The sequence below is a fragment of the Heterodontus francisci genome, chromosome 4, assembly GCF_036365525.1.
Source record: "Heterodontus francisci isolate sHetFra1 chromosome 4, sHetFra1.hap1, whole genome shotgun sequence".
Taxonomy (NCBI): Eukaryota; Metazoa; Chordata; class Chondrichthyes; order Heterodontiformes; family Heterodontidae; genus Heterodontus; species Heterodontus francisci.
In genome coordinates, this window is record NC_090374.1 from 5,124,205 (window position 1) to 5,142,572 (window position 18,368).

Below are 18,368 nucleotides of genomic sequence, written 5' to 3' on the forward strand. Positions count from 1 at the left end.
CCTGGTATGCAGCAAACTTAGACTCAAACCAAAGAGGCTACATCACTCCAAGCAGAAGGGCCGCCCGCGCATCAACACTAACAGAATTTCTTATCCACAGCTGTTGCATAAGTTTCTAAATTCACTTGAAAAAGCCCTTCAAGGGGATGCAGAGACAAAGTGGGCCCACTTCAGAGACGCCATCTATGACTCACCAATGACCACCTTTGGCAAACGTGAGAAGCAGAATGCAGACTGATTTCAATCCCACTTTGAAGAGCTGAAACCTGTCGTAGCCGCTAAGCGCATTGCACTGTTGAACTACAAGAAAGCCCCCAGTGAGTTAACATCCATAGCACTTAAAGCAGCCAGAAGCGCTGCACAAAGAACAGCCAGGCACTGTGCAAATGACTACTGGCAACACCTATGCAGTCGTATTCAGCTGGCTTCCAACACCGGAAACATCAGAGGAATGTATGATGGCATTAAGAGAGCTTTTGGGCCAACCATCAAGAAGATCGTCCCCCTCAAATCTAAATCAGGGGAAACTATAACTGACCAACGCAAGCAAATGGACCGCTGGGTGGAGCACTACCTCGAACTGTACTCCAGGGAAAATGTTGTCACTGATACCGCCCTCAATACAGCCCAGTCTCTGCCAGTCATGGACGAGCTGGACGTACAGCCAACAAAATCGGAACTCAGTGATGCCATTGATTCTCTAGCCAGTGGAAAAGCCCCTGGAAAGGTCGGCATTACCCCTGAAATAATCAAGAGTGCCAAGCCTGCTATACTCTCAGCACTCCATGAACTGCTTTGCCTGTGCTGGGATGAGGGTGTAGTACCACAGGACATGCGCGATGCCAATATCATCACCCTCTATAAAAACAAGGGCGACTGCGGTGACTGCAACAACTACCGTGGAATCTCCCTGCTCAGCATAGTGGGGAAAGTCTTCACTCGAGTCGCTTTAAACAGACTCTAGAAGCTAGAGGAGCGTGTCTACCCTGAGGAACAGTGCGGCTTTCATGCAGAGATATCCACCACTGACATGCTGTTCTCCCTTCGCCAGCTACAGGAGAAATGCCACAAACAACAGATGCCCCTCTACGCTGCTTTCATTGATCTCACCAAAGCCTTTGACCTCGTCAGCAGACGTGGTCTCTTCAGACTACTAGAAAAGATCGGATGTCCACCAAAGCTACTAAGTATCATCACCTCATTCCATGACAATATGAAAGGCACAATTCAGCATAGCGGTGCCTCATCAGACCCCTTTCCTATCCTGAGTGGCGTGAAACAGGGCTGTGTTCTAGCACCTACTCTGTTTGGGATTTTCTTCTCCCTGCTGCTCTCGCATATGTTCAAGTCTTCAGAAGAAGGGGTTTTCCTCCACACAAGATCAGATGGCAGGTTGTTCAACCTTGCCCATCTTAGAGAGAAGACCAAAGTACAGAAAGTCATCATCAGGGATCTCCTCTTTGCTGACGATGCTGCATTAACATCCCACACAGAAGAGTGTCTGCAGAGACTCATCGACAGGATTGCAGCTGCCTGCAACGAATTTGGCCCAACCATCAGCCTCAAGAAAACAAACATCATGGGACAGGAGGTCAGAAATGCTCCATCCATCAACATCAGCGACCACACTCTGGAAGTGGTTCAAGAGTTCACCTACCTAGGCTCAACTATCACCAGAAACCTGTCTCTCGATGCAGAAATCAACAAGCGCATGGGAAAGGCGTTCGCTGCTATGTCCAGACTGGCCAAGAGAGTGTGGGAAAATGGCTCACCAACACGGAACACAAAAGTCCGAGAGTTTCAAGCCTGTGTCCTCAGTACCCTGCTCTACGGCAACGAGGCCTGGACAACGTATGTCAACCAAGAGCGACGTCTCAATTCATTCCATCTACGCTGCCTCCAGAGAATACTTGGCATCAGGTGTCAGGACTGTATCTCCAACGCAGAAGTCCTCGAGACGGCCAACATCTCCAGCATATACACCCTACTGAGCCAGCGGCGCTTGAGATGGCTTGGCCATCTGAGCCGCATGGAAGATGGCAGGATCCCCAAGGACGCATTGTACAGCGAGCTCGCCACTGGTATCAGACCCACCAGCCATCCATGTCTCCACTTTAAAGGCGTCTGCAAACATAACATGAAGTCCTGCGACACTGACGTCAAGTTGTGGGAGTCAGTTGCCAGTGATCGCCAGAGCTGGCGGATGGCCATAAAGGCTGGGCTAAAGAGTGGCAAGTCGCAGAGACTTAGCAGTTGGCAGGAAAAAAGACTGAAGCGCAAGGAGAGAGCCAACTGTGCAACAGCCCTGACAACCAATTTTATCTGCAGCGCCTGTGGAAGAGTCTGTCACTCTAGAATTGGCCTTTATAGTCACTCCAGGCGCTGCTCCAAAAACCACTGACCATCTCCAGGCACTTACCCGTTGTCTCTCGAGACAAGGAGGCCAAAGAAGATTAAAAGCCTTTTGGAAGTCAATGTACACTACATCAACCCCATTACCCTCGACAACCCTCTCTGTCATCTCATCAAAAAGCTCACTCAATCAAGTTAGTTAAACACAATTTGCTCTTAACAAACCTGCTGCCTTTCCTTAATTAATCCACATTTGGCCAAGTGACTTAATTTTGTCCCATGTTATCATTTCTAAAAGTGTTCCCACCACTGAGTTTAAACTGACTGGCCTGTAGTTGCTGGGCTTGTTTTGACACCCTTTTTTGAACAAGGGTGCAACATCTGCAATTCTTCAGTCCTCTGACACTGCCCTGTATCTAAGGAGGTTTGGAAGATTCTGGCCAGTGCCTCGCAATTTCCACCATCATTTCCTTAAGTGTCATCAGATGCATCACATCCGGTCCTGGTTACTTAGCAACTTTAAGTACAGCTAGCCTATCTAATACCTCCTCTATCAATTTTTAGCCCATCCTACATCTCAACTACCTCCTATTTCACTATGACTTAGGCAGCATCTTCTTCCTTGGTAAAAACAGTTGCAAAGTACTCACTTAGTACCTCAGCCATGTCCTCCTCCTCCATATGTAAATCCCCATTTTGGTCTCTAATTGGACCCACTCTTCCTTTTACCACCCTTTTACTACTCATATGTGGGGAGGATGTATGTGTGTCTGGACGTGAGGAGGGTGTGTGTATGTGGTTGAACATACGAACAAACGATTAGGAGCAGGAGTAGCCGACTCAGCCACTCGAGCCTGCTCCGCTATTCAACAAGATCGAGGAATAACCTTTTACCCCATTGATTATCAAGAATCTATCTACCTCTGCCTTAAAAATATTCAAAGTCTCTGCTTCTACTGCCTTTTGAGGAAGAGAATTCCAAAGACTCACGACCCTCAGAGAAAAAATTTCTCCTCATCTCTGTCTTAAATGGGCGACTCCTTATTTTTAAACAGTGACCCCTAGTTCTAGATGCTCCCACAACAGGAAACATCCTTTCCACATCCACCCTGTCAAGACCCCTCAGGATCTTATATGTTTCAATCAAGTCACCTCCTACTCTTCTAAACTCCAGCAGATACAAGCCTAGCCTGTCCAATCTTTCCTCACAAGACAACCCGCCCATTCCAGGTATTAGTCTAATTGCGAGGTTGAACATAAGAACATAAGAAATAGGAGCAGTATAGCGGAGGACCCCTTGAGCCTACTCCATAATTCAAGGAAATCATAGCTGATCTTCGACCTCAACTCTACCTTCCCGCACTGTTCCCAAATCCCTGAATTCCAAGTACCAAATAATCTATCGATCTCTGTTTTAAATATCATTAATGACTGAGTATTCACAGCTTTCCGGGGTAGTGAATTCCCCAAGATTCACAAGCCTTTTAGTAAAGAAATTGCTCCTCATCTCAGTCCTAAATGCCCGATCCCTTAATCTGAGATTGTGACCCCGTATTCTGGACTCCCCAGCCAGGGGAACACTTTCTCAGCAGCAATCCTGTCAAGTCCCTTAGGAATTTTCTATGTTCCAATGAGAACACCTCTCATTCTGCTAAACACCAAGGAATTTAGGCCTCGTCTACTCAATCTCGCCTCACCGGCAATCCCCTCATTTTAGGAACCGGTCTAGTGAACTTTTGTTACACTCCCTCTCGGGCAAGTGTATTCTTCCTTAGGTAAGACGACCAAAACTACACACAGTACTCCAGGTGTGGCCGCACCAATGCCCTGTATAAGTGTAGTAAGATCTCTTCACAATTTGGCAAAGTGGATCCAAAATTGGCTTAGTGGCAGGAGGCAGAGGGTGATGGTCAAGGGCTGTTCTTGCAATTGGAAGCCTGTGGCCAGTGGTGTACCACAGGGATCGGTGCTGGGACCCTTGCTGTTTGTAGTGTATGTTATTGATTTAGACGTGAATATAGATCAGTAAGTTCACAGATGACACGAAAATAGGTGGAGTCATAAATAGTGAGGAGGAAAGCCTTATTATAGGACGATATAGATGGGCTGGTAAGATGGGCGGAACAGTGGCAAATGGAATTTAATCCTGAGAAGTGTGAGGTGATGCATTTTGGGAGCACTAATTAGGCAAGGGAATATACAATGGATGGTAGGACCCTAGGAAGTATAGAGGGCCAGAGGGACCTTGGTGTACTTGTCCACAGATAACTGAAGGCAGCAACACAGGTAGATAAGATGGTTAGGAAGGCATATGGGATACTTACCTTTATTAGCCGAGGCATAGAATATAAGAGCAGGGAGGTTATGATAGAGCTGTATAAAACGCTGGTTAGGCCACAGCTGGGGTACTGTGTACAGTTCTGGACACAACACTATAGGAAGGATGTGATTGCACTGGAGAGGGTGCAGAGGAGATTCACCAGGATGTTGCCTGGACTGGAGCATTTCAGATATGAAGAGAGACTGGATAGGCTAAGATTGTTTTCCTCAGAGCAGAGAAGGCTGAGGGGAGACCTGATAGAGGTATACAAAATTATGAGGGGCATTGATAGGAAGAAACTTTTTCCCTTAGCGGAGGGGTCAATAACCAGGGGGCATAGATTTAAGGTAAGGGGCAGGAGGTTTAGAGGGAATTTGAGGAAAAGATTTTTCACCCAGAGGGTGGTTGGAATCTGGAACACACTGCCTGATGGAGTGGTAGAGGCAGGAACCCTCACAACATTTAATAAGTATTTAGATGAGCACTTGAAACGCCATAGCATACGAGGCTACGGGCCAAGTGCTGGAAAATGGGATTAGAATAAGATAGGTGCTTGATGGCTGGCACTGACATTTCCTTTTTAAAAATATTCTGCTTTTTTTATTTTTCCAAAGTGGATAACTTAACACTTTGCCAAGTTGTATGCCATATACCATGATCTTAACCACTCACCCAACCTGTCTACATCCCTCTGCAGCCCCTTTACACCTTCATCACCTCTTACTTTTCCACCTGATGATGGTCATCAAACTTGGACATGTTAAAAGAAAGGATGACTTGCAGTTCTATAGTGCCTTGCACAACCACTGGACTTCTCAAAGCGTTTTGCCACCAAGGAAACACTTTTTGAAGTGTAGTCACTGCTGTAATGTAGGTACTGCAGCAGCCAATTTGTGCATAGCAAGCTCCCACAAACCGTAAAGTGATGATGACCAGATAATCTATTTTTGTGATGTTGATTAAGGATAAATGTTAGCCAGGACAGCAAGGATTACTCCACTGCTCTTCTTTGAAATAGTGCCCTGGGATCTTTTACATCCACTAAGAGGTCAGATGGGGCCTCGGTTTAAAGTCTCATCCGAAAGACGGCACCTCCAACATTGCAGCACTGCCTCAGTACTGCACTGGAGAGTCAGCCTAGATTTTGTGCTCAAGTCCTGGAGTGGGTCTTGAACCCAGAACCTTGTGACGCAGAGGTAAGAGTGCTACCAACTGAGCCATGGCTGGCACCAACACGTTACACTCAGTCCCCTCAGCTAAGGCATTCATAGAGATTCTAAATAGCCGTGACCCAGATACTGATCCTTGTAGTACCCTGCCAGTTGCAGCCCGGTAATCTGAAAATGTCCCATTCATTCCTACTCTGTTTTCTGTCCATTCATCAATCCTCAATCCATACTAATATATTACCCTTAATCCCAGGAGTCCTAACTTCCTGCAATAACTTGTTTAGCACCTTATCGAATACTTTTTGAAAATCCAAATACACAACATCCTTCTTATCTATCCTACTTCTTACAGCCTCAAAAACGACTTAACAGATTTGTCAAATATGATTACCCTTTCATAAATCCATGTTTGCTCCTCTTAATCGTTGATCACCTAAGTGGCCTGTTATTATGTCCTCAATAACAGATTCTAGCATTTTGCCTGAGGAGCGCCAATGGCAAGATCCTACACACCGACAAGGAGTTAATCCTGGATCGCTGGTCGGAGCACTTTGAAACACTCCAGCGCCAAGTGCACAATACATGATACTGCCATCAATCAACAGCCTGTCAAAGAAGAACTGGGTAAGAGCCCAACTCTGGAGGAAACTGTGACTGCCATCAACCAGACGAAGAACAACAAAGCCCCTGGAGCCGATGGAATTCCACCCAAAGCCTTGATGCATAGTGGCCCTGCCCTATACACCAAGCTCTATGAGTTTTTCACGGCCTGCTGGGAACAGGGCAGAATTCCGCGGGATCTTCGTGATGCTGTTATCATCACCTTGTACAAAAACAAAGGAGAAAAATCAGACTGCTCCAACTACCGTGGGATCACCCTCCTTTCTATTGCTGGGAAAATCCTGGCTAGAATACTTCTGAACAGGCTTGTGCCTACCATTGCAGACGAAAGCTTCCCAGAGAGCCAGTGTGGTTTCAGAGCAAACAGAGGCAGCACAGACATGGTATCTGCACTGAGACAATTACAATATATCAAAGACATGTACGTCACTTTCGTAGACCTCACCAAGGCATTGGACACTGTGAGCAGAGATGGACTTCGGAAAATCCTTGAAAAACTTGGATGCCCACCCAGGTTCCTGGCCATGGCGAAGCAGTTTCATGAAAATTAGTACGGACAAGTCAAGCAAAACAGCGAACTCTCGAGTTCCTTCCGCATCTCCAATGGCGTGAAGCAGGGATGTGTGCTGGCCCCGACCCTATTCCCATCTTTTCCAGCATGATGCTGTAGCAGGCAACGGAAGACCTTAAGGAGGCAGTTTACGTACGCTTCCAGACTGAGGGAGACCTTTTCAACCTCAGGCATCTTCAGGCTCACACAAAGACAAAGAAAAACTCATCCGTGAACTTCTTTTCGCTGATGACTGTGCTCTCCTGGCGCACAGTCAGTCAGACCTGCAACACATAACACGTTTTTCTGAGGTAGCACAACACTTCAGACTAAAAATCAGTTTAAAGAAAACTGAAGTCCGGCATCAGCCGGCACCCCAAGCAGAATATCGACCACCAAGCATTGTCGTCAAAGGAACCGAGCTGAATGCCATCAAGCAATGTACGTATTTGGGGAGCGTTATCTCAATGGATGCCACCATAAGCAAGGAAGTGGACAATAGGCTCCCAAAAGCAAACAGTACATTCAGCAGACTCTACAAACGTGTGTGGAGCAACCACAGCCTCAGAGCACAGACCAAACTCAAAGTGTACAAAGCCATAGTCCTCACCACCCTTCTGTATGGCGCCGAGTCATGGGTCCTATACCGCCGTCATGTATGCCAACTAGACCACTTTCATCAGCGCTGCCTCTGCAGCATCCTCAAGATCCGCTGGCAGGACCACATCTCAAACATTGAAGTCCTGGAAACAGCCAACATCACCAACATCGAGGCCATCCTCCTGCAAAGCCAACTGCGATGGCGGATCACAAGGACAACAGTCGCCTGCCCAAGATTGTGTTGTATGGAGAGCTGACCACGGGTAAATGGAACAGAGTGGCCCCATGCAAACGTTTCAAGGACTCCCTGAAGAAGTCCCTCTCCGTGTGACACATTGACCATTGCCAGTGGTAAGTGCAGGCCATAGATCATGATGCCTAAAGATGCTACTTCAGGAGGGCTACAGGCACCTTTGAGACTGAGCAAAGAACCAGCTTGAAAGAGAAAAAGAGGATAGATCCAATTGCCCCCAGCAGCGACCACGCCTTCACTTGTACCTGCTGTGGGAGAATCTGCCAGTCACGGATAGGCCTGACTAGCCACCAGCAGGCCTGCAACCGATGACAACAACCTTCCCAAAATCTTCATCCGCGAAGAAATGCCAAGAGATGTTAGGCTAACTTGCCTTTATTTCCCCTTCTTCTCTCTTCCTCCATTCTTAAATATTGGGGTTATGTTTTCTACCTACCAATCCTTGAGAACTGTTCTAAAATCTAAGTCTGGAAGATCAAAACCAATCCATCTACCATCTCTGCCGCTACCTCTTTTAAAACCCTAGGATGCAGGTTGTTAGATCCGGGAATTTATTGCCTCTTTTATCGTCCCATTAATTTCTCCAGTACTTTTTTTTTTGCTTATACTGATTTCTTTAAGTCCCTCATTCTTGTTAGACCCTTGCTTTTTTAGGTCTTCTACCGTGAAAACAGATACCAAGTATTTGCTTAATATCTCTACCATTTCCTTATTCCCCATTATAATTTCACCTGTCTCTTCCTCTAATGGGCATGTTTACTTTCACTAATCTCTTCCTATTTACACATGTGATGGAAATCACACACACCGAATGGAAAATATTAATTTCTTCATATGGAACTCTGCTTGAGACTTTTTAATGGACATTACAAATAACTTTTTAAAAAAAGCAGAACTGAACAACTAAAGATGGTCACACCTCATTTGCATATGTGAAGACAAAGGACGGCTGAGAGACAGAGGTAAATTACCTAGTCCAGCAAGAACAATAGGGGTGCATTCTGATTCAATTCCCTAGAGTGTATTTTGTCAGTAGTAGTGATCAAAAGCCCATCGACACCCTTTGGCTTTGAAAGAGCCAAACCACCCATTCCACACCACCCCCCACCCCAGGTATGTGTGAAGACCTCTGAATTTCAAATAACCTTCCAGAGACTTCTGTTTTCAAACAAAGAGGTGGTCACATGACATACCTGCTGGTGTAGCAATGAATTTGTGAATTGTGCCCCAGAAAGAAAGAGACTTAACTGAACTCCAAGAAGGAAGCCCCTCTGTCTCTATCTTTCTCTCTCTCCCTCTCTAGCAAAGTCCCAAGGAAGCCACTGTGGCAGCTACTAAGCATCAAGACGACAGATCTCACAGACAACCAGGAAGAAGAATAGAGCCTTCCTTCAGCCTTCCAGGACCAGAGGAGCAAGCCTGAATAGTGCACGTGGCCCAGTCAGAACTTCAAGACTTTAACTTCAACTAAGGACACTAAAACTCAGTATTTGAATTCCATTTATACTTTAACCTCCCAACAGATTTTTTCCCCTCTGTATCTATTTGTTTGTGTCTCTCTCTCTCTCGTATGAATGTGAGTGTGGATGTGTCGTATATTTTAGCAATTTTAACCGCTTTAGAGTGATAAGGTTAATAAACTTACATCTTTCTTGTTTAAACTCAAGAAAATCTGCCTGGTTGGTTCATTTGCAATTGTAATTAGATTAACAGGAGCAAGTGCTCACTGAGTTGGTAAGTTAAACCACTGTTTAAAAGATAAACCCTGTTGTGGCCAAACCAGAGAAGGGGCAAAAGGGGAGCCGAGCCTATGACCCCTTCCTCACCTGGTTGTAACACATACCTATAGAAACATTTACAACCTGTTTTTCTATCACTTGCTAGTCTGCTCTAATATTCTTTCCTTACCAATTTCTTGGTCCTCCTTTGCTGAATTAAAATCCTCCCAATTCTTAGACTTACTACTCATTTTGGCAACATTATAAACCCCTTCCTTTGACTGAATGCAACCTTTAACTCCTCATTAGCCACAGCTAGACCATATTTTCTATAAAGTTTTTGTACTTTAATGGAAGGGATATTTAGTGGAAATTATACATGTATTAATTGTTTAATTGCTAGTCATTGCTTGTCTACCACCGTTTTTTTTTAGTAGTTTCCCAAACTATCTTGGCCAATTCACCCATCATACCTACATAGCTTGCTTTGTTTAGATTTGAGACCCCAGTTTTAGACTTAACTAAAACACTTTCAAAGTCAATATAAAATTCTATCATATTATGAACCAGATTATGCTCGCTATTCCCTGGAGGCCTCTTTACTACAAGGTTATTAACCCTTTTTCATTGCACAATTTTGATTCAAAATAGCTGGCTCCCTAGTTGGTTCCTCTCCATACTGATGCAGAAAACTATCTTGTATAGATTCCATGAATGCTTCATCCACACTCTACAGCTTATAGCACCTTTAACATAATAAAACATTGCAAGGTGCTTCACAGGAGCATTATAAAACAAAATATGGCATTGAACCACATTAGGAGGTATTAAGTCAGATGACCAAATACTTGGTCAAAAAGTTTTAGAAAGTGTTTAAAGAAGGAAGGGGGGGTAGAGAGATGGAGATGTGTAGGGATGGAATTCCAGAGTTTCGGGTCTAGGGAACCGAAGGCACAGCCACCATTGGTAGAGTGATTAAAACAGGCGAAGCACAAGAGGCCAGAATTGGATGAGTGCAGATCTTTAGTAGGGTTTTGGGGCTGGAGGAGCTTATAGAGATAGGGAGGGATTTGCAAACAAGAATGAGAATTTTAAAAACAGGACGTTGCTTACCTACGTAGGTCAGCAAGCACAGGGGGGTGATAAAGGAACGGGATTTGGTGTGAGATAAGACACAGGCAGCAGAGTTTTGGATGACCTCAAGTTTAAGCAGGGTAGAACGTGGGAGACAAGACAGGAGAGCATTGGAATAGTCAAGTCTAGAGATAACAATGACATGAATGAGGATTTCAGCAGATGAGCTATGATGAGGAGAAGTTGGGCAATGTTATGGAGGTGGAAATAGGCAGTCTTAGTGATGGTGCGAATATGTAGCCGGAAGCTCAGCTCAGGTTCAAATATGACACCAAGGAAACAAATCGACTGTTTTAGTTTCAAACCATTGCCAGGGAGAGGAATGGAGTCGGGTAGCTAAGGGACGGAGTTTGGAGAGTGGAAGGAAAACAATGGCTTCACTTTTTCCAATATTTAATTGGAGGAAATTTCGGTTCATCCAGCAGTCTCATAATTTAGGTCAGTGGAGGCGTCAAGAGTTGGTGGTGAGGTAGGGGGTGACATGTGAAAACGTGCTGTGCTTTCAGATAATGTCGTCAAGGGGCACCATGTACATGAGAAATTGGATGTAGCCAAGGATAGATCCTTGGGGGACACCAGAGGTAACAGTAAGAGAGCAGGAAGAGAAGCCACTGCAAGTGATACTCTGGCTATGATTAGACAGATATTAATGGAACCATATGAGAGCAGTCCCACTTAGCTGGATGACAATGGACAGATGTTGGAGGAGGATGGCGCGGTCAACTACTTCAAAGGCTGCAGACAGGTCGAGAAGGATGAGGAGGAATAGTTTACCTTTGTCACATTTACACAAAATGCCTTTTTTTTATTCTTTCATGGGATGTGGGCATTGCTGTCTATGCCAGCATTTATTGCCCATCCCTAATTGCCCTTGAGAAGGTGGTGGTGAGCTGCCTTCTTGAACCGCTGCAGTCCATGTGAGGTAGGTACACCCACAGTGCTGTTAGGAAGGGAGTTCCAGAATTTTGACCCAGCGACAGTGAAGGAACGGTGATATAGTTTCAAGTCAGGATGGTGTGTGATTTGGAGGGGAACTTGCAGATGGTGGTGTTCTTATGTATCTGCTCCTCTTGTCCTTCTAGGTGATAGAGGGTTTGTAAGGTGCTGTCGAAGGAGTTTTGGTGCGTTGCTGCAGTGTATCTTGTAGATGGTACACACTGCTGCCACTGTGCGTCGGGGCGGAAGGGTGTGAATGTTCATGGATGGGGTGCCAATCTAGCGGGCTGCTTTGTCCTGGATGGTGTCGAATTTTCTGAGTGTGTTGGAGCTGCACTCATCCAGGCAAGTGGAGAGTATTCCATCACACTCCTGTGCCTTTAGGACAGGCTTTGGGGACTCAGGAGGTGTGTTACTCAGCACAGAATTCCCAGCCTCTGACCTGTTCTTGTAGCCACAGCATCTATATTGTTGCTCTAGTTAAGTTTCTGGTAAATGGCAACCTTCAGGATGTTGATGGTGGAGGATTCAGCAATGGTAATGCCATTGAATGTCAAGGGGAGAAGCAGCAGGAGAGGGGAGCATTCAAAAAGCACGCCAGAGCCTGGGAGATTCGTAGAGAAGCAGCAGGGGAGGAGAGCATTCAAAAAGCACGCCAGATCCTCGGAGATTTGGAGAGAAGCAGCGGGAGAGGGGAGCTCAGTCTGTGAGCGCACCACATTCGGAGAAAAAATAAAAAGTGGCATCACAGGGAAACAGGTAAGTGATTGGTTGGTGAGTATTTTGTTATTTTGCTCATTCATCTTTCAAACCCCAAGTAATTTATCAGTAATTGTAAGGTTTTATTAGTATCAGTAAAGTTTACTAGTGGTAATAAAGCTTAATGGGAGTAGGGTAAGGTCTACAGTTTTTTTATATAGTAAGTAGGGAATCAAGGTCCCAAGTATAAATAATCTCTAATTTTTGAGTAATTTATGGGAATAAAAATTAAGGGTAAGTCAGAATAGGGCAGCTCAGCAGCATGGAGTGCTCCTCCTGTGCAATGTGGGAAGTCAGAGACACTTCCAGTGTCCAGGGCAAACACGTGTGCAGGAAGTGTCTCCAGCTGCAGATACTCGAAATCCGCATTAAGGAGTTGGAGCTGTGGGTGGATTCACTGTGGAGCATCTGTGATGCTGAGATCAGTGTGGATAGCACATTTAGCGAGGTGGTCACACCGCAGGCAAATGCTAAAGGCAGAAAGGGAATGGGGGACCACCAGGCAGAGTAGAGGAAGGCAGATACTGCAGGAGTCCCCTGTGGCCATCCCCCTCGCTAACAGATATACCACTTTGGATATTGTTCGGGGAGATGGTTCAGGGGAAAGCAGCAAGAGCCAAGTTCATGGCACCATGGGTGGCTCTGCTGCACAGGAGGGGAGGAAGAAGAGTTGCAGGGTTATAGTGATAGGGGATTCATAAGGGGAACAGACAGGTGTTTCTGTTCCCACAAAAGAGACTCCAGGATGGGATGTTGCCTCCCTGGTGCTAGGGCCAAGGATGTCTCTGAGCGGCTACAGGGCATTCTGATGGGGGAGGGCGAGCAACCAGCTGTCTTGGTACATATTGGTACCAACAACATAAGTAAAAAAAGGGGTGAGTTCCTACAAGCCAAATATTGGGAGTTAGGACGCAAATTAAAAAGCAGGACTTCAAAGGTAGTAATCTCAGGATTACTACCAGTGCCACATGCTAGCAAGAGCAGAAATAGCAGGATATATCAGATGAATACGTGGCTGGAGAAATGGTGTAGGGGGGAGGGATTCAGATTCCTGGGACATTGGGACCAGTACAAGCTGGACATGTTGCATCTGGGCAGGACCGGGACCAATTTGCTCGGGGGGTGGGGTGGTGGTGTTTGCTAGTGCTGTTCGGGAGGGTTTAAACTAGAATGGCAGCGGGATGGGAATCTGAGCAGGGAGACAGAGAAGGGGGAAACAAGAATAGAAATGAAAGACAGAAAGGCAAGAAGCAAAAGTGGAAGGCAGAGAAAACAAGGGCAAGAAACAAATGGGGCCATAGCGCAAAATAAAGCTAAGCTGACTAACAATGTTAAAAAGACAAGTTTAAAGGCATTGTATCTTAATGTGCAGAGCATTCGCAATAAGGTAGGTGAATTAACTGCGCAAATTGATGTAAATGGTTGTGACATAGTTGCAATTACGGACACATGGCTGCAGGGTGACCAAGGATGGGAACTGAACATCCAGGGGTATTCAATATTTAGGAAGGACAAGGAAAAAGGGACAGAAGGTGGGGTAGCGTTGTTAGTACAGGAGGAAATCAATGCAATAGTGAGGAAGGATATTGGCTCAGAAAATCATGATGTGGAATCTGTATGGGTGGAGCTAAGAAACATCAAGGGGCAGGAAACGTTGGTGGGGGTTGTCTACAGCACCCCAAACAGTAGTGGAGATCTAAGGGATGACATTAAACAGGAAATCAGAGACGCATGCAATAAGGGTACAACTGTAATCATGGGCGGCTTTAATCTACATACAGATTGGTCAAACCAAATTAGAAATAATACTGTGGAGGGGGATTTCCTGGAGAGTGTACGTGACAGTTTTTTAGACCAATATGTTGAGGAACCAACTAGAGGACAGGCTATCCTAGACTGGGTATTGTGCAATGAGAAAGGATTAATTAACAATCTTGTTTATTTATTTAGAGATACAGCACTGAAACAGGCCCTTCGGTCCACCGAGTCTGTGCCGACCATCAACCACCCATTTATACTAATCTTACATTAATCCCATTACCCTCTCACATCCCCACCTTCCCTCAATTCCCTCACCACCTACCTATATTAGGGGCAATTTATAATGGCCAATTTACCTATCAACCTGCAAGTCTTTGGCTGTGGGAGGAAACTGGAGCACCTGGCGAAAACCCACGCGGTCACAGGGAGAACTTGCAAACTCCGCACAGGCAGTACCCAGAATGGAACCAGGGTCGCTGGAGCTGTGAGGCTGCGGTGCTAAGCATTGCGCCACTGTGCCACCCCTTGTTGTGTGGGGTCCCTTGGGGAGGAGAAACCATAGCATGATAGAATTCTTCATTAAGATGGAGAGTGAAGTAGTTGAATCCGAAACAAGGGCCCTGAATCTAAATAAAGGAAACTACAAAGGTATGAGGAACGAGTTGCTATGGTAGATTGGGAAACTTTACTAAAAGGATTGATGGTGGATTTGAAGAACGTGTGCATGAATTACAACAATTATTCATTCCTGTCTGGCGCAAAAATAAAACTGGAAAGGTGGCTCACAAACGAAATTAGGGATAGTATTAGATCCAAAGAGGAGGCATATAAAATTGCCAGAAAAAGCAGCAAGTCTGAGGATTGGGAGCAGTTTAGAATTCAGCAAAGGAGGACAAAGAGGTTGATTAAGTGGGGGAAAATAGAGTACGAGGGTAAACTTACGGGGAACATAAAAACTGACTGTAAAAGCTTCTATAACTATGTGAAGAGAAAAATATTTGTGAAGATAAATGTAGGTCCCTTACAGTCAGAAACAGGGGAATTTATAATGGGGAACAAAGAAATGGCAGAACGATTAAACACATACTTTGGTTCTGTCTTCACAAAGGAGAACACAAATAACCTCACAGAAATGTTAGGGAACCAAGGGTCTAATGAGAGGGAGGAACTGAGGCAAATCAGTATTAGCAAAAAAATAGTGCAAGGGAAATTAATGGGGTTAAAAGCTGACAAATTCCCAGGGCCTGATAATCTACATCCCAGAGTACTAAAGGAAGTGGCCCTGGAAATAGTGGATGCATTGGTGGTCATCTTCCAAGATTCTATAGACTCTGGAGCATTTCCTACTGATTGGAGGGTGGCAAATTTAACCCCACTATTTAAAAAAGGAGGGAGAGAAAATACAGAGAACTACAATCCAGTTAGCCTTACATCAGTAGTGGGAAAAATGCTAGAGTCTATTATAAAGGATGTCATAACAGAACATCTGGAAAGCATAAACGGGATTGGACAAAGTCAGCACGGGTTTACGAAAGGGAAATCATGCTTAACAAATCTACTGGAGTTTTTTGAGGATGGAACTAGTAGAATAGATAAGGGAGAACCAGTGTATGTGCTGTATTTGGATTTTCAGAAGGCTTTTGATAAGGTCCCAAATAAGACGTTAGTGTGCAAAATTGAAGCACATGGACTGAGAATTGGTTGACAGACAGGAAAGAGAGTAGGAATAAATGGGTCTTTTTCTGGGTGACAGGCAGTGGCTAGTGGGGTACTGCAGGGATCAGTGCTTGGGCCCCAGCTATTCACAATATATATTAATGACTTAGGTGAGGGAACTAAATGTAACATTTCCAAGTTTGCAGACGACACAAAGCTGGGGGCGGAATGTGAGCTATGAGGAGGATGCAAAGAGGCTCCAATGTGATTTGGACAAGTTGGATGAATGGGCAAATGCATGTCAGATGCAGTATAATGTGGATAAATGTGAGGTTATCCACTTTGGTTGTAAAAACAGAAAGGCAGATTATCTGAATGGTGATAGATTGGATAAGAGGGAGGTGCAACAAGTGGAGTTAGTGCATGTCAAGTTCAACTCCCAGCCCCTCTCTCCAACTCTGGCCCCTCTCTCCCCACACCACCCCCAGCCACTCACCTCTTTGTACAACTTGCTGCTGATGCTGGCCAGTTTGGCTGCAGCAGGTGGCTTCATAGTTTCCATGGTCAGTTTGGAGAGCTGAGCTTTCTCTTTCCTGCGGAGAGCAATGTAGATCTGATACAGGAGGCGTGTAGCTACTCCAGGCTCCTGCTGAACCAGTGACTGCACCACATTGTCACTGATCATCACCCCCAAGAGTTGCAGAGTGGGCAACAGACGCTGGAAGTTATTAAGCTGGGAAATGGCATTCCTGGGGGAAAACAAAGAGAATCAGCAGACAGAGGGATAGAGGCCAAGGTTACTGAGAACAGAGTGACACAGTTCACTTATACAATGGAATTGCAATTTCCTCTGTTCGCTGGCTGGGATTACACTGCTCCATTTACATTGGCTGGGAGTACATATTCTGGGTGGTACTATCCTATAGATTGGATGGGACTGCAGTGTATACTGGATAGGATTTACTCTGTACCCTGTAATTAGGAGCAAGTAAAATGAAGGAAAGCTCAAAGATGTTTTATAAATATGTAAAGAACAAAATAGCTAATGGAAAAAGTACTGTCAAACACCAAAGAGGTAACTTATCTGTGGAGGAATTCTTTGCATCTGTCTCCACAAAAGAGAGAGGGATGAAGAGGACATTGCAGTTTTGTTTTATTCGTTAACGGGATGTGGGCATCACTGGCTAGGCCAGCATTTATTGCCCATCCCTAATTGCCCTTGAGAAGGTGGTGGTGTGCTGCCTTCTTGAACTGCTGCAGTCCATGGGAGGTAGGTACACCCACAGTGTTATTAGGAAGGGAGTTCCAGCATTTTGACCCAGCGACAGTGAAGGAACTGCAATATAGTTCCAAGTCAGGATGGTATGTGGCTTGGTGGTGTTCCAATGCATCTGCTGTCCATGTCCTTCTAGGTGGTAGAGGTCGCGGGTTTGGAAGGTGCTGTTGAAGGAGCCTTGGTGAGTTGCTACAGTGCACCTTGTAGATGTTGCAAACTGCTGCCACTGTGCACTGGTTGTGGAGGGAGTGAATTTTTAAGCTGGTGGATGGGGTTCCAATCAAGCAGGCTGCTGTGTTCTGCATAGTGTTGAGGTTCCTGAGTGTTGTTCACAGAACCATAGAAAGTTTAAGGCACAGAAAGAGACCACTGAGCCCATCACATCTGTGCCGGCCAAAAAAACGATCCACCTATTCTAATCCCACCTTCCAGCATTTGGTCCATAGCTCTGCAGATTACAGCACTTGAGGGGCATGTCCAGACTTTCTTTTGAATGAGTTGAGGGTCTCTGCCACAACTACCCTTTCAGGCAGCAAGTTCCAGACCCTCACCACCCTCTGGGTGCAAAACTTTTTCTCAGCTCCCCTCTACTTATTCTACCAATCACTTTAAATCTATAACCCCTCGTCACTGACCTCTCTACTAAGGTGAATGGAACCTTCATCACCAGTCTATGCAGGCCCCTCAAAATTTTATACATTTCAATCCAACCTGGCCAATTACCGCCCCTCTCAATCATTAGTAATGCGATCGAAGGTGTCATCGACAGTGCTATCAAGAGGCACTTGCTTAGCAATAACCTGCTCAGTGACACTCAGTTTGGGTTCCGCCAGGGCCACTCAGCTCCTGACCTCATTAAAGCCTTGGTTCAAACATGGACAAAAGAGCTGAATTCAAGAGGTGAGGTGAGAGTGACTGCCCTTGACATCAAGGCAGCACTTGACCGAGAATGGCATCAAGCAGCCCTAGCAAAACTGAGGTCAATGGGAATCGGGGGAAAACTCTCCGCTGGCTAGAGTCATACCTAGCGCAAAGGAAGATGGTTGTGGTTTGTGGAGGTCAATCATCTGAGCTCCAGGACATCACTGCAGGTGTTCCTCAGGGTAGTGTCCTAGGCCAACCATCTTCAGCTGCTTCATCAATGACTTTACTTCAATCATAAGGTCAGAAGTGGGGATGTTCACTGATGATTGCACAATGTTCAGCACCATTCGTGACTTTTCAGATACTAAAGCAGTCCATGTAGAAATGCAGCAAGACCTG

At 45.5% G+C, this 18,368-nt stretch overlaps 1 protein-coding gene across 2 annotated transcripts in view; it reads right to left on the reverse strand.

Moving 5' to 3' along the window:
* Nucleotides 1-16,586, reverse strand: part of spef2 (sperm flagellar 2) — an 849,051-nt gene extending 832,465 nt beyond the window's left edge. The window contains exon 1 of one of the 2 annotated variants that reach the window (XM_068029096.1): nt 16,326-16,586. In XM_068029096.1, coding sequence (XP_067885197.1) covers nt 16,326-16,514 — 189 coding nt within the window. In that variant the 5' untranslated portion in view covers nt 16,515-16,586. The remainder of the gene's footprint in view (nt 1-16,325) is intronic. The other variant, XM_068029094.1, reaches the window with a different exon arrangement.
* Nucleotides 16,587-18,368: the final 1,782 nt, after the last annotated feature.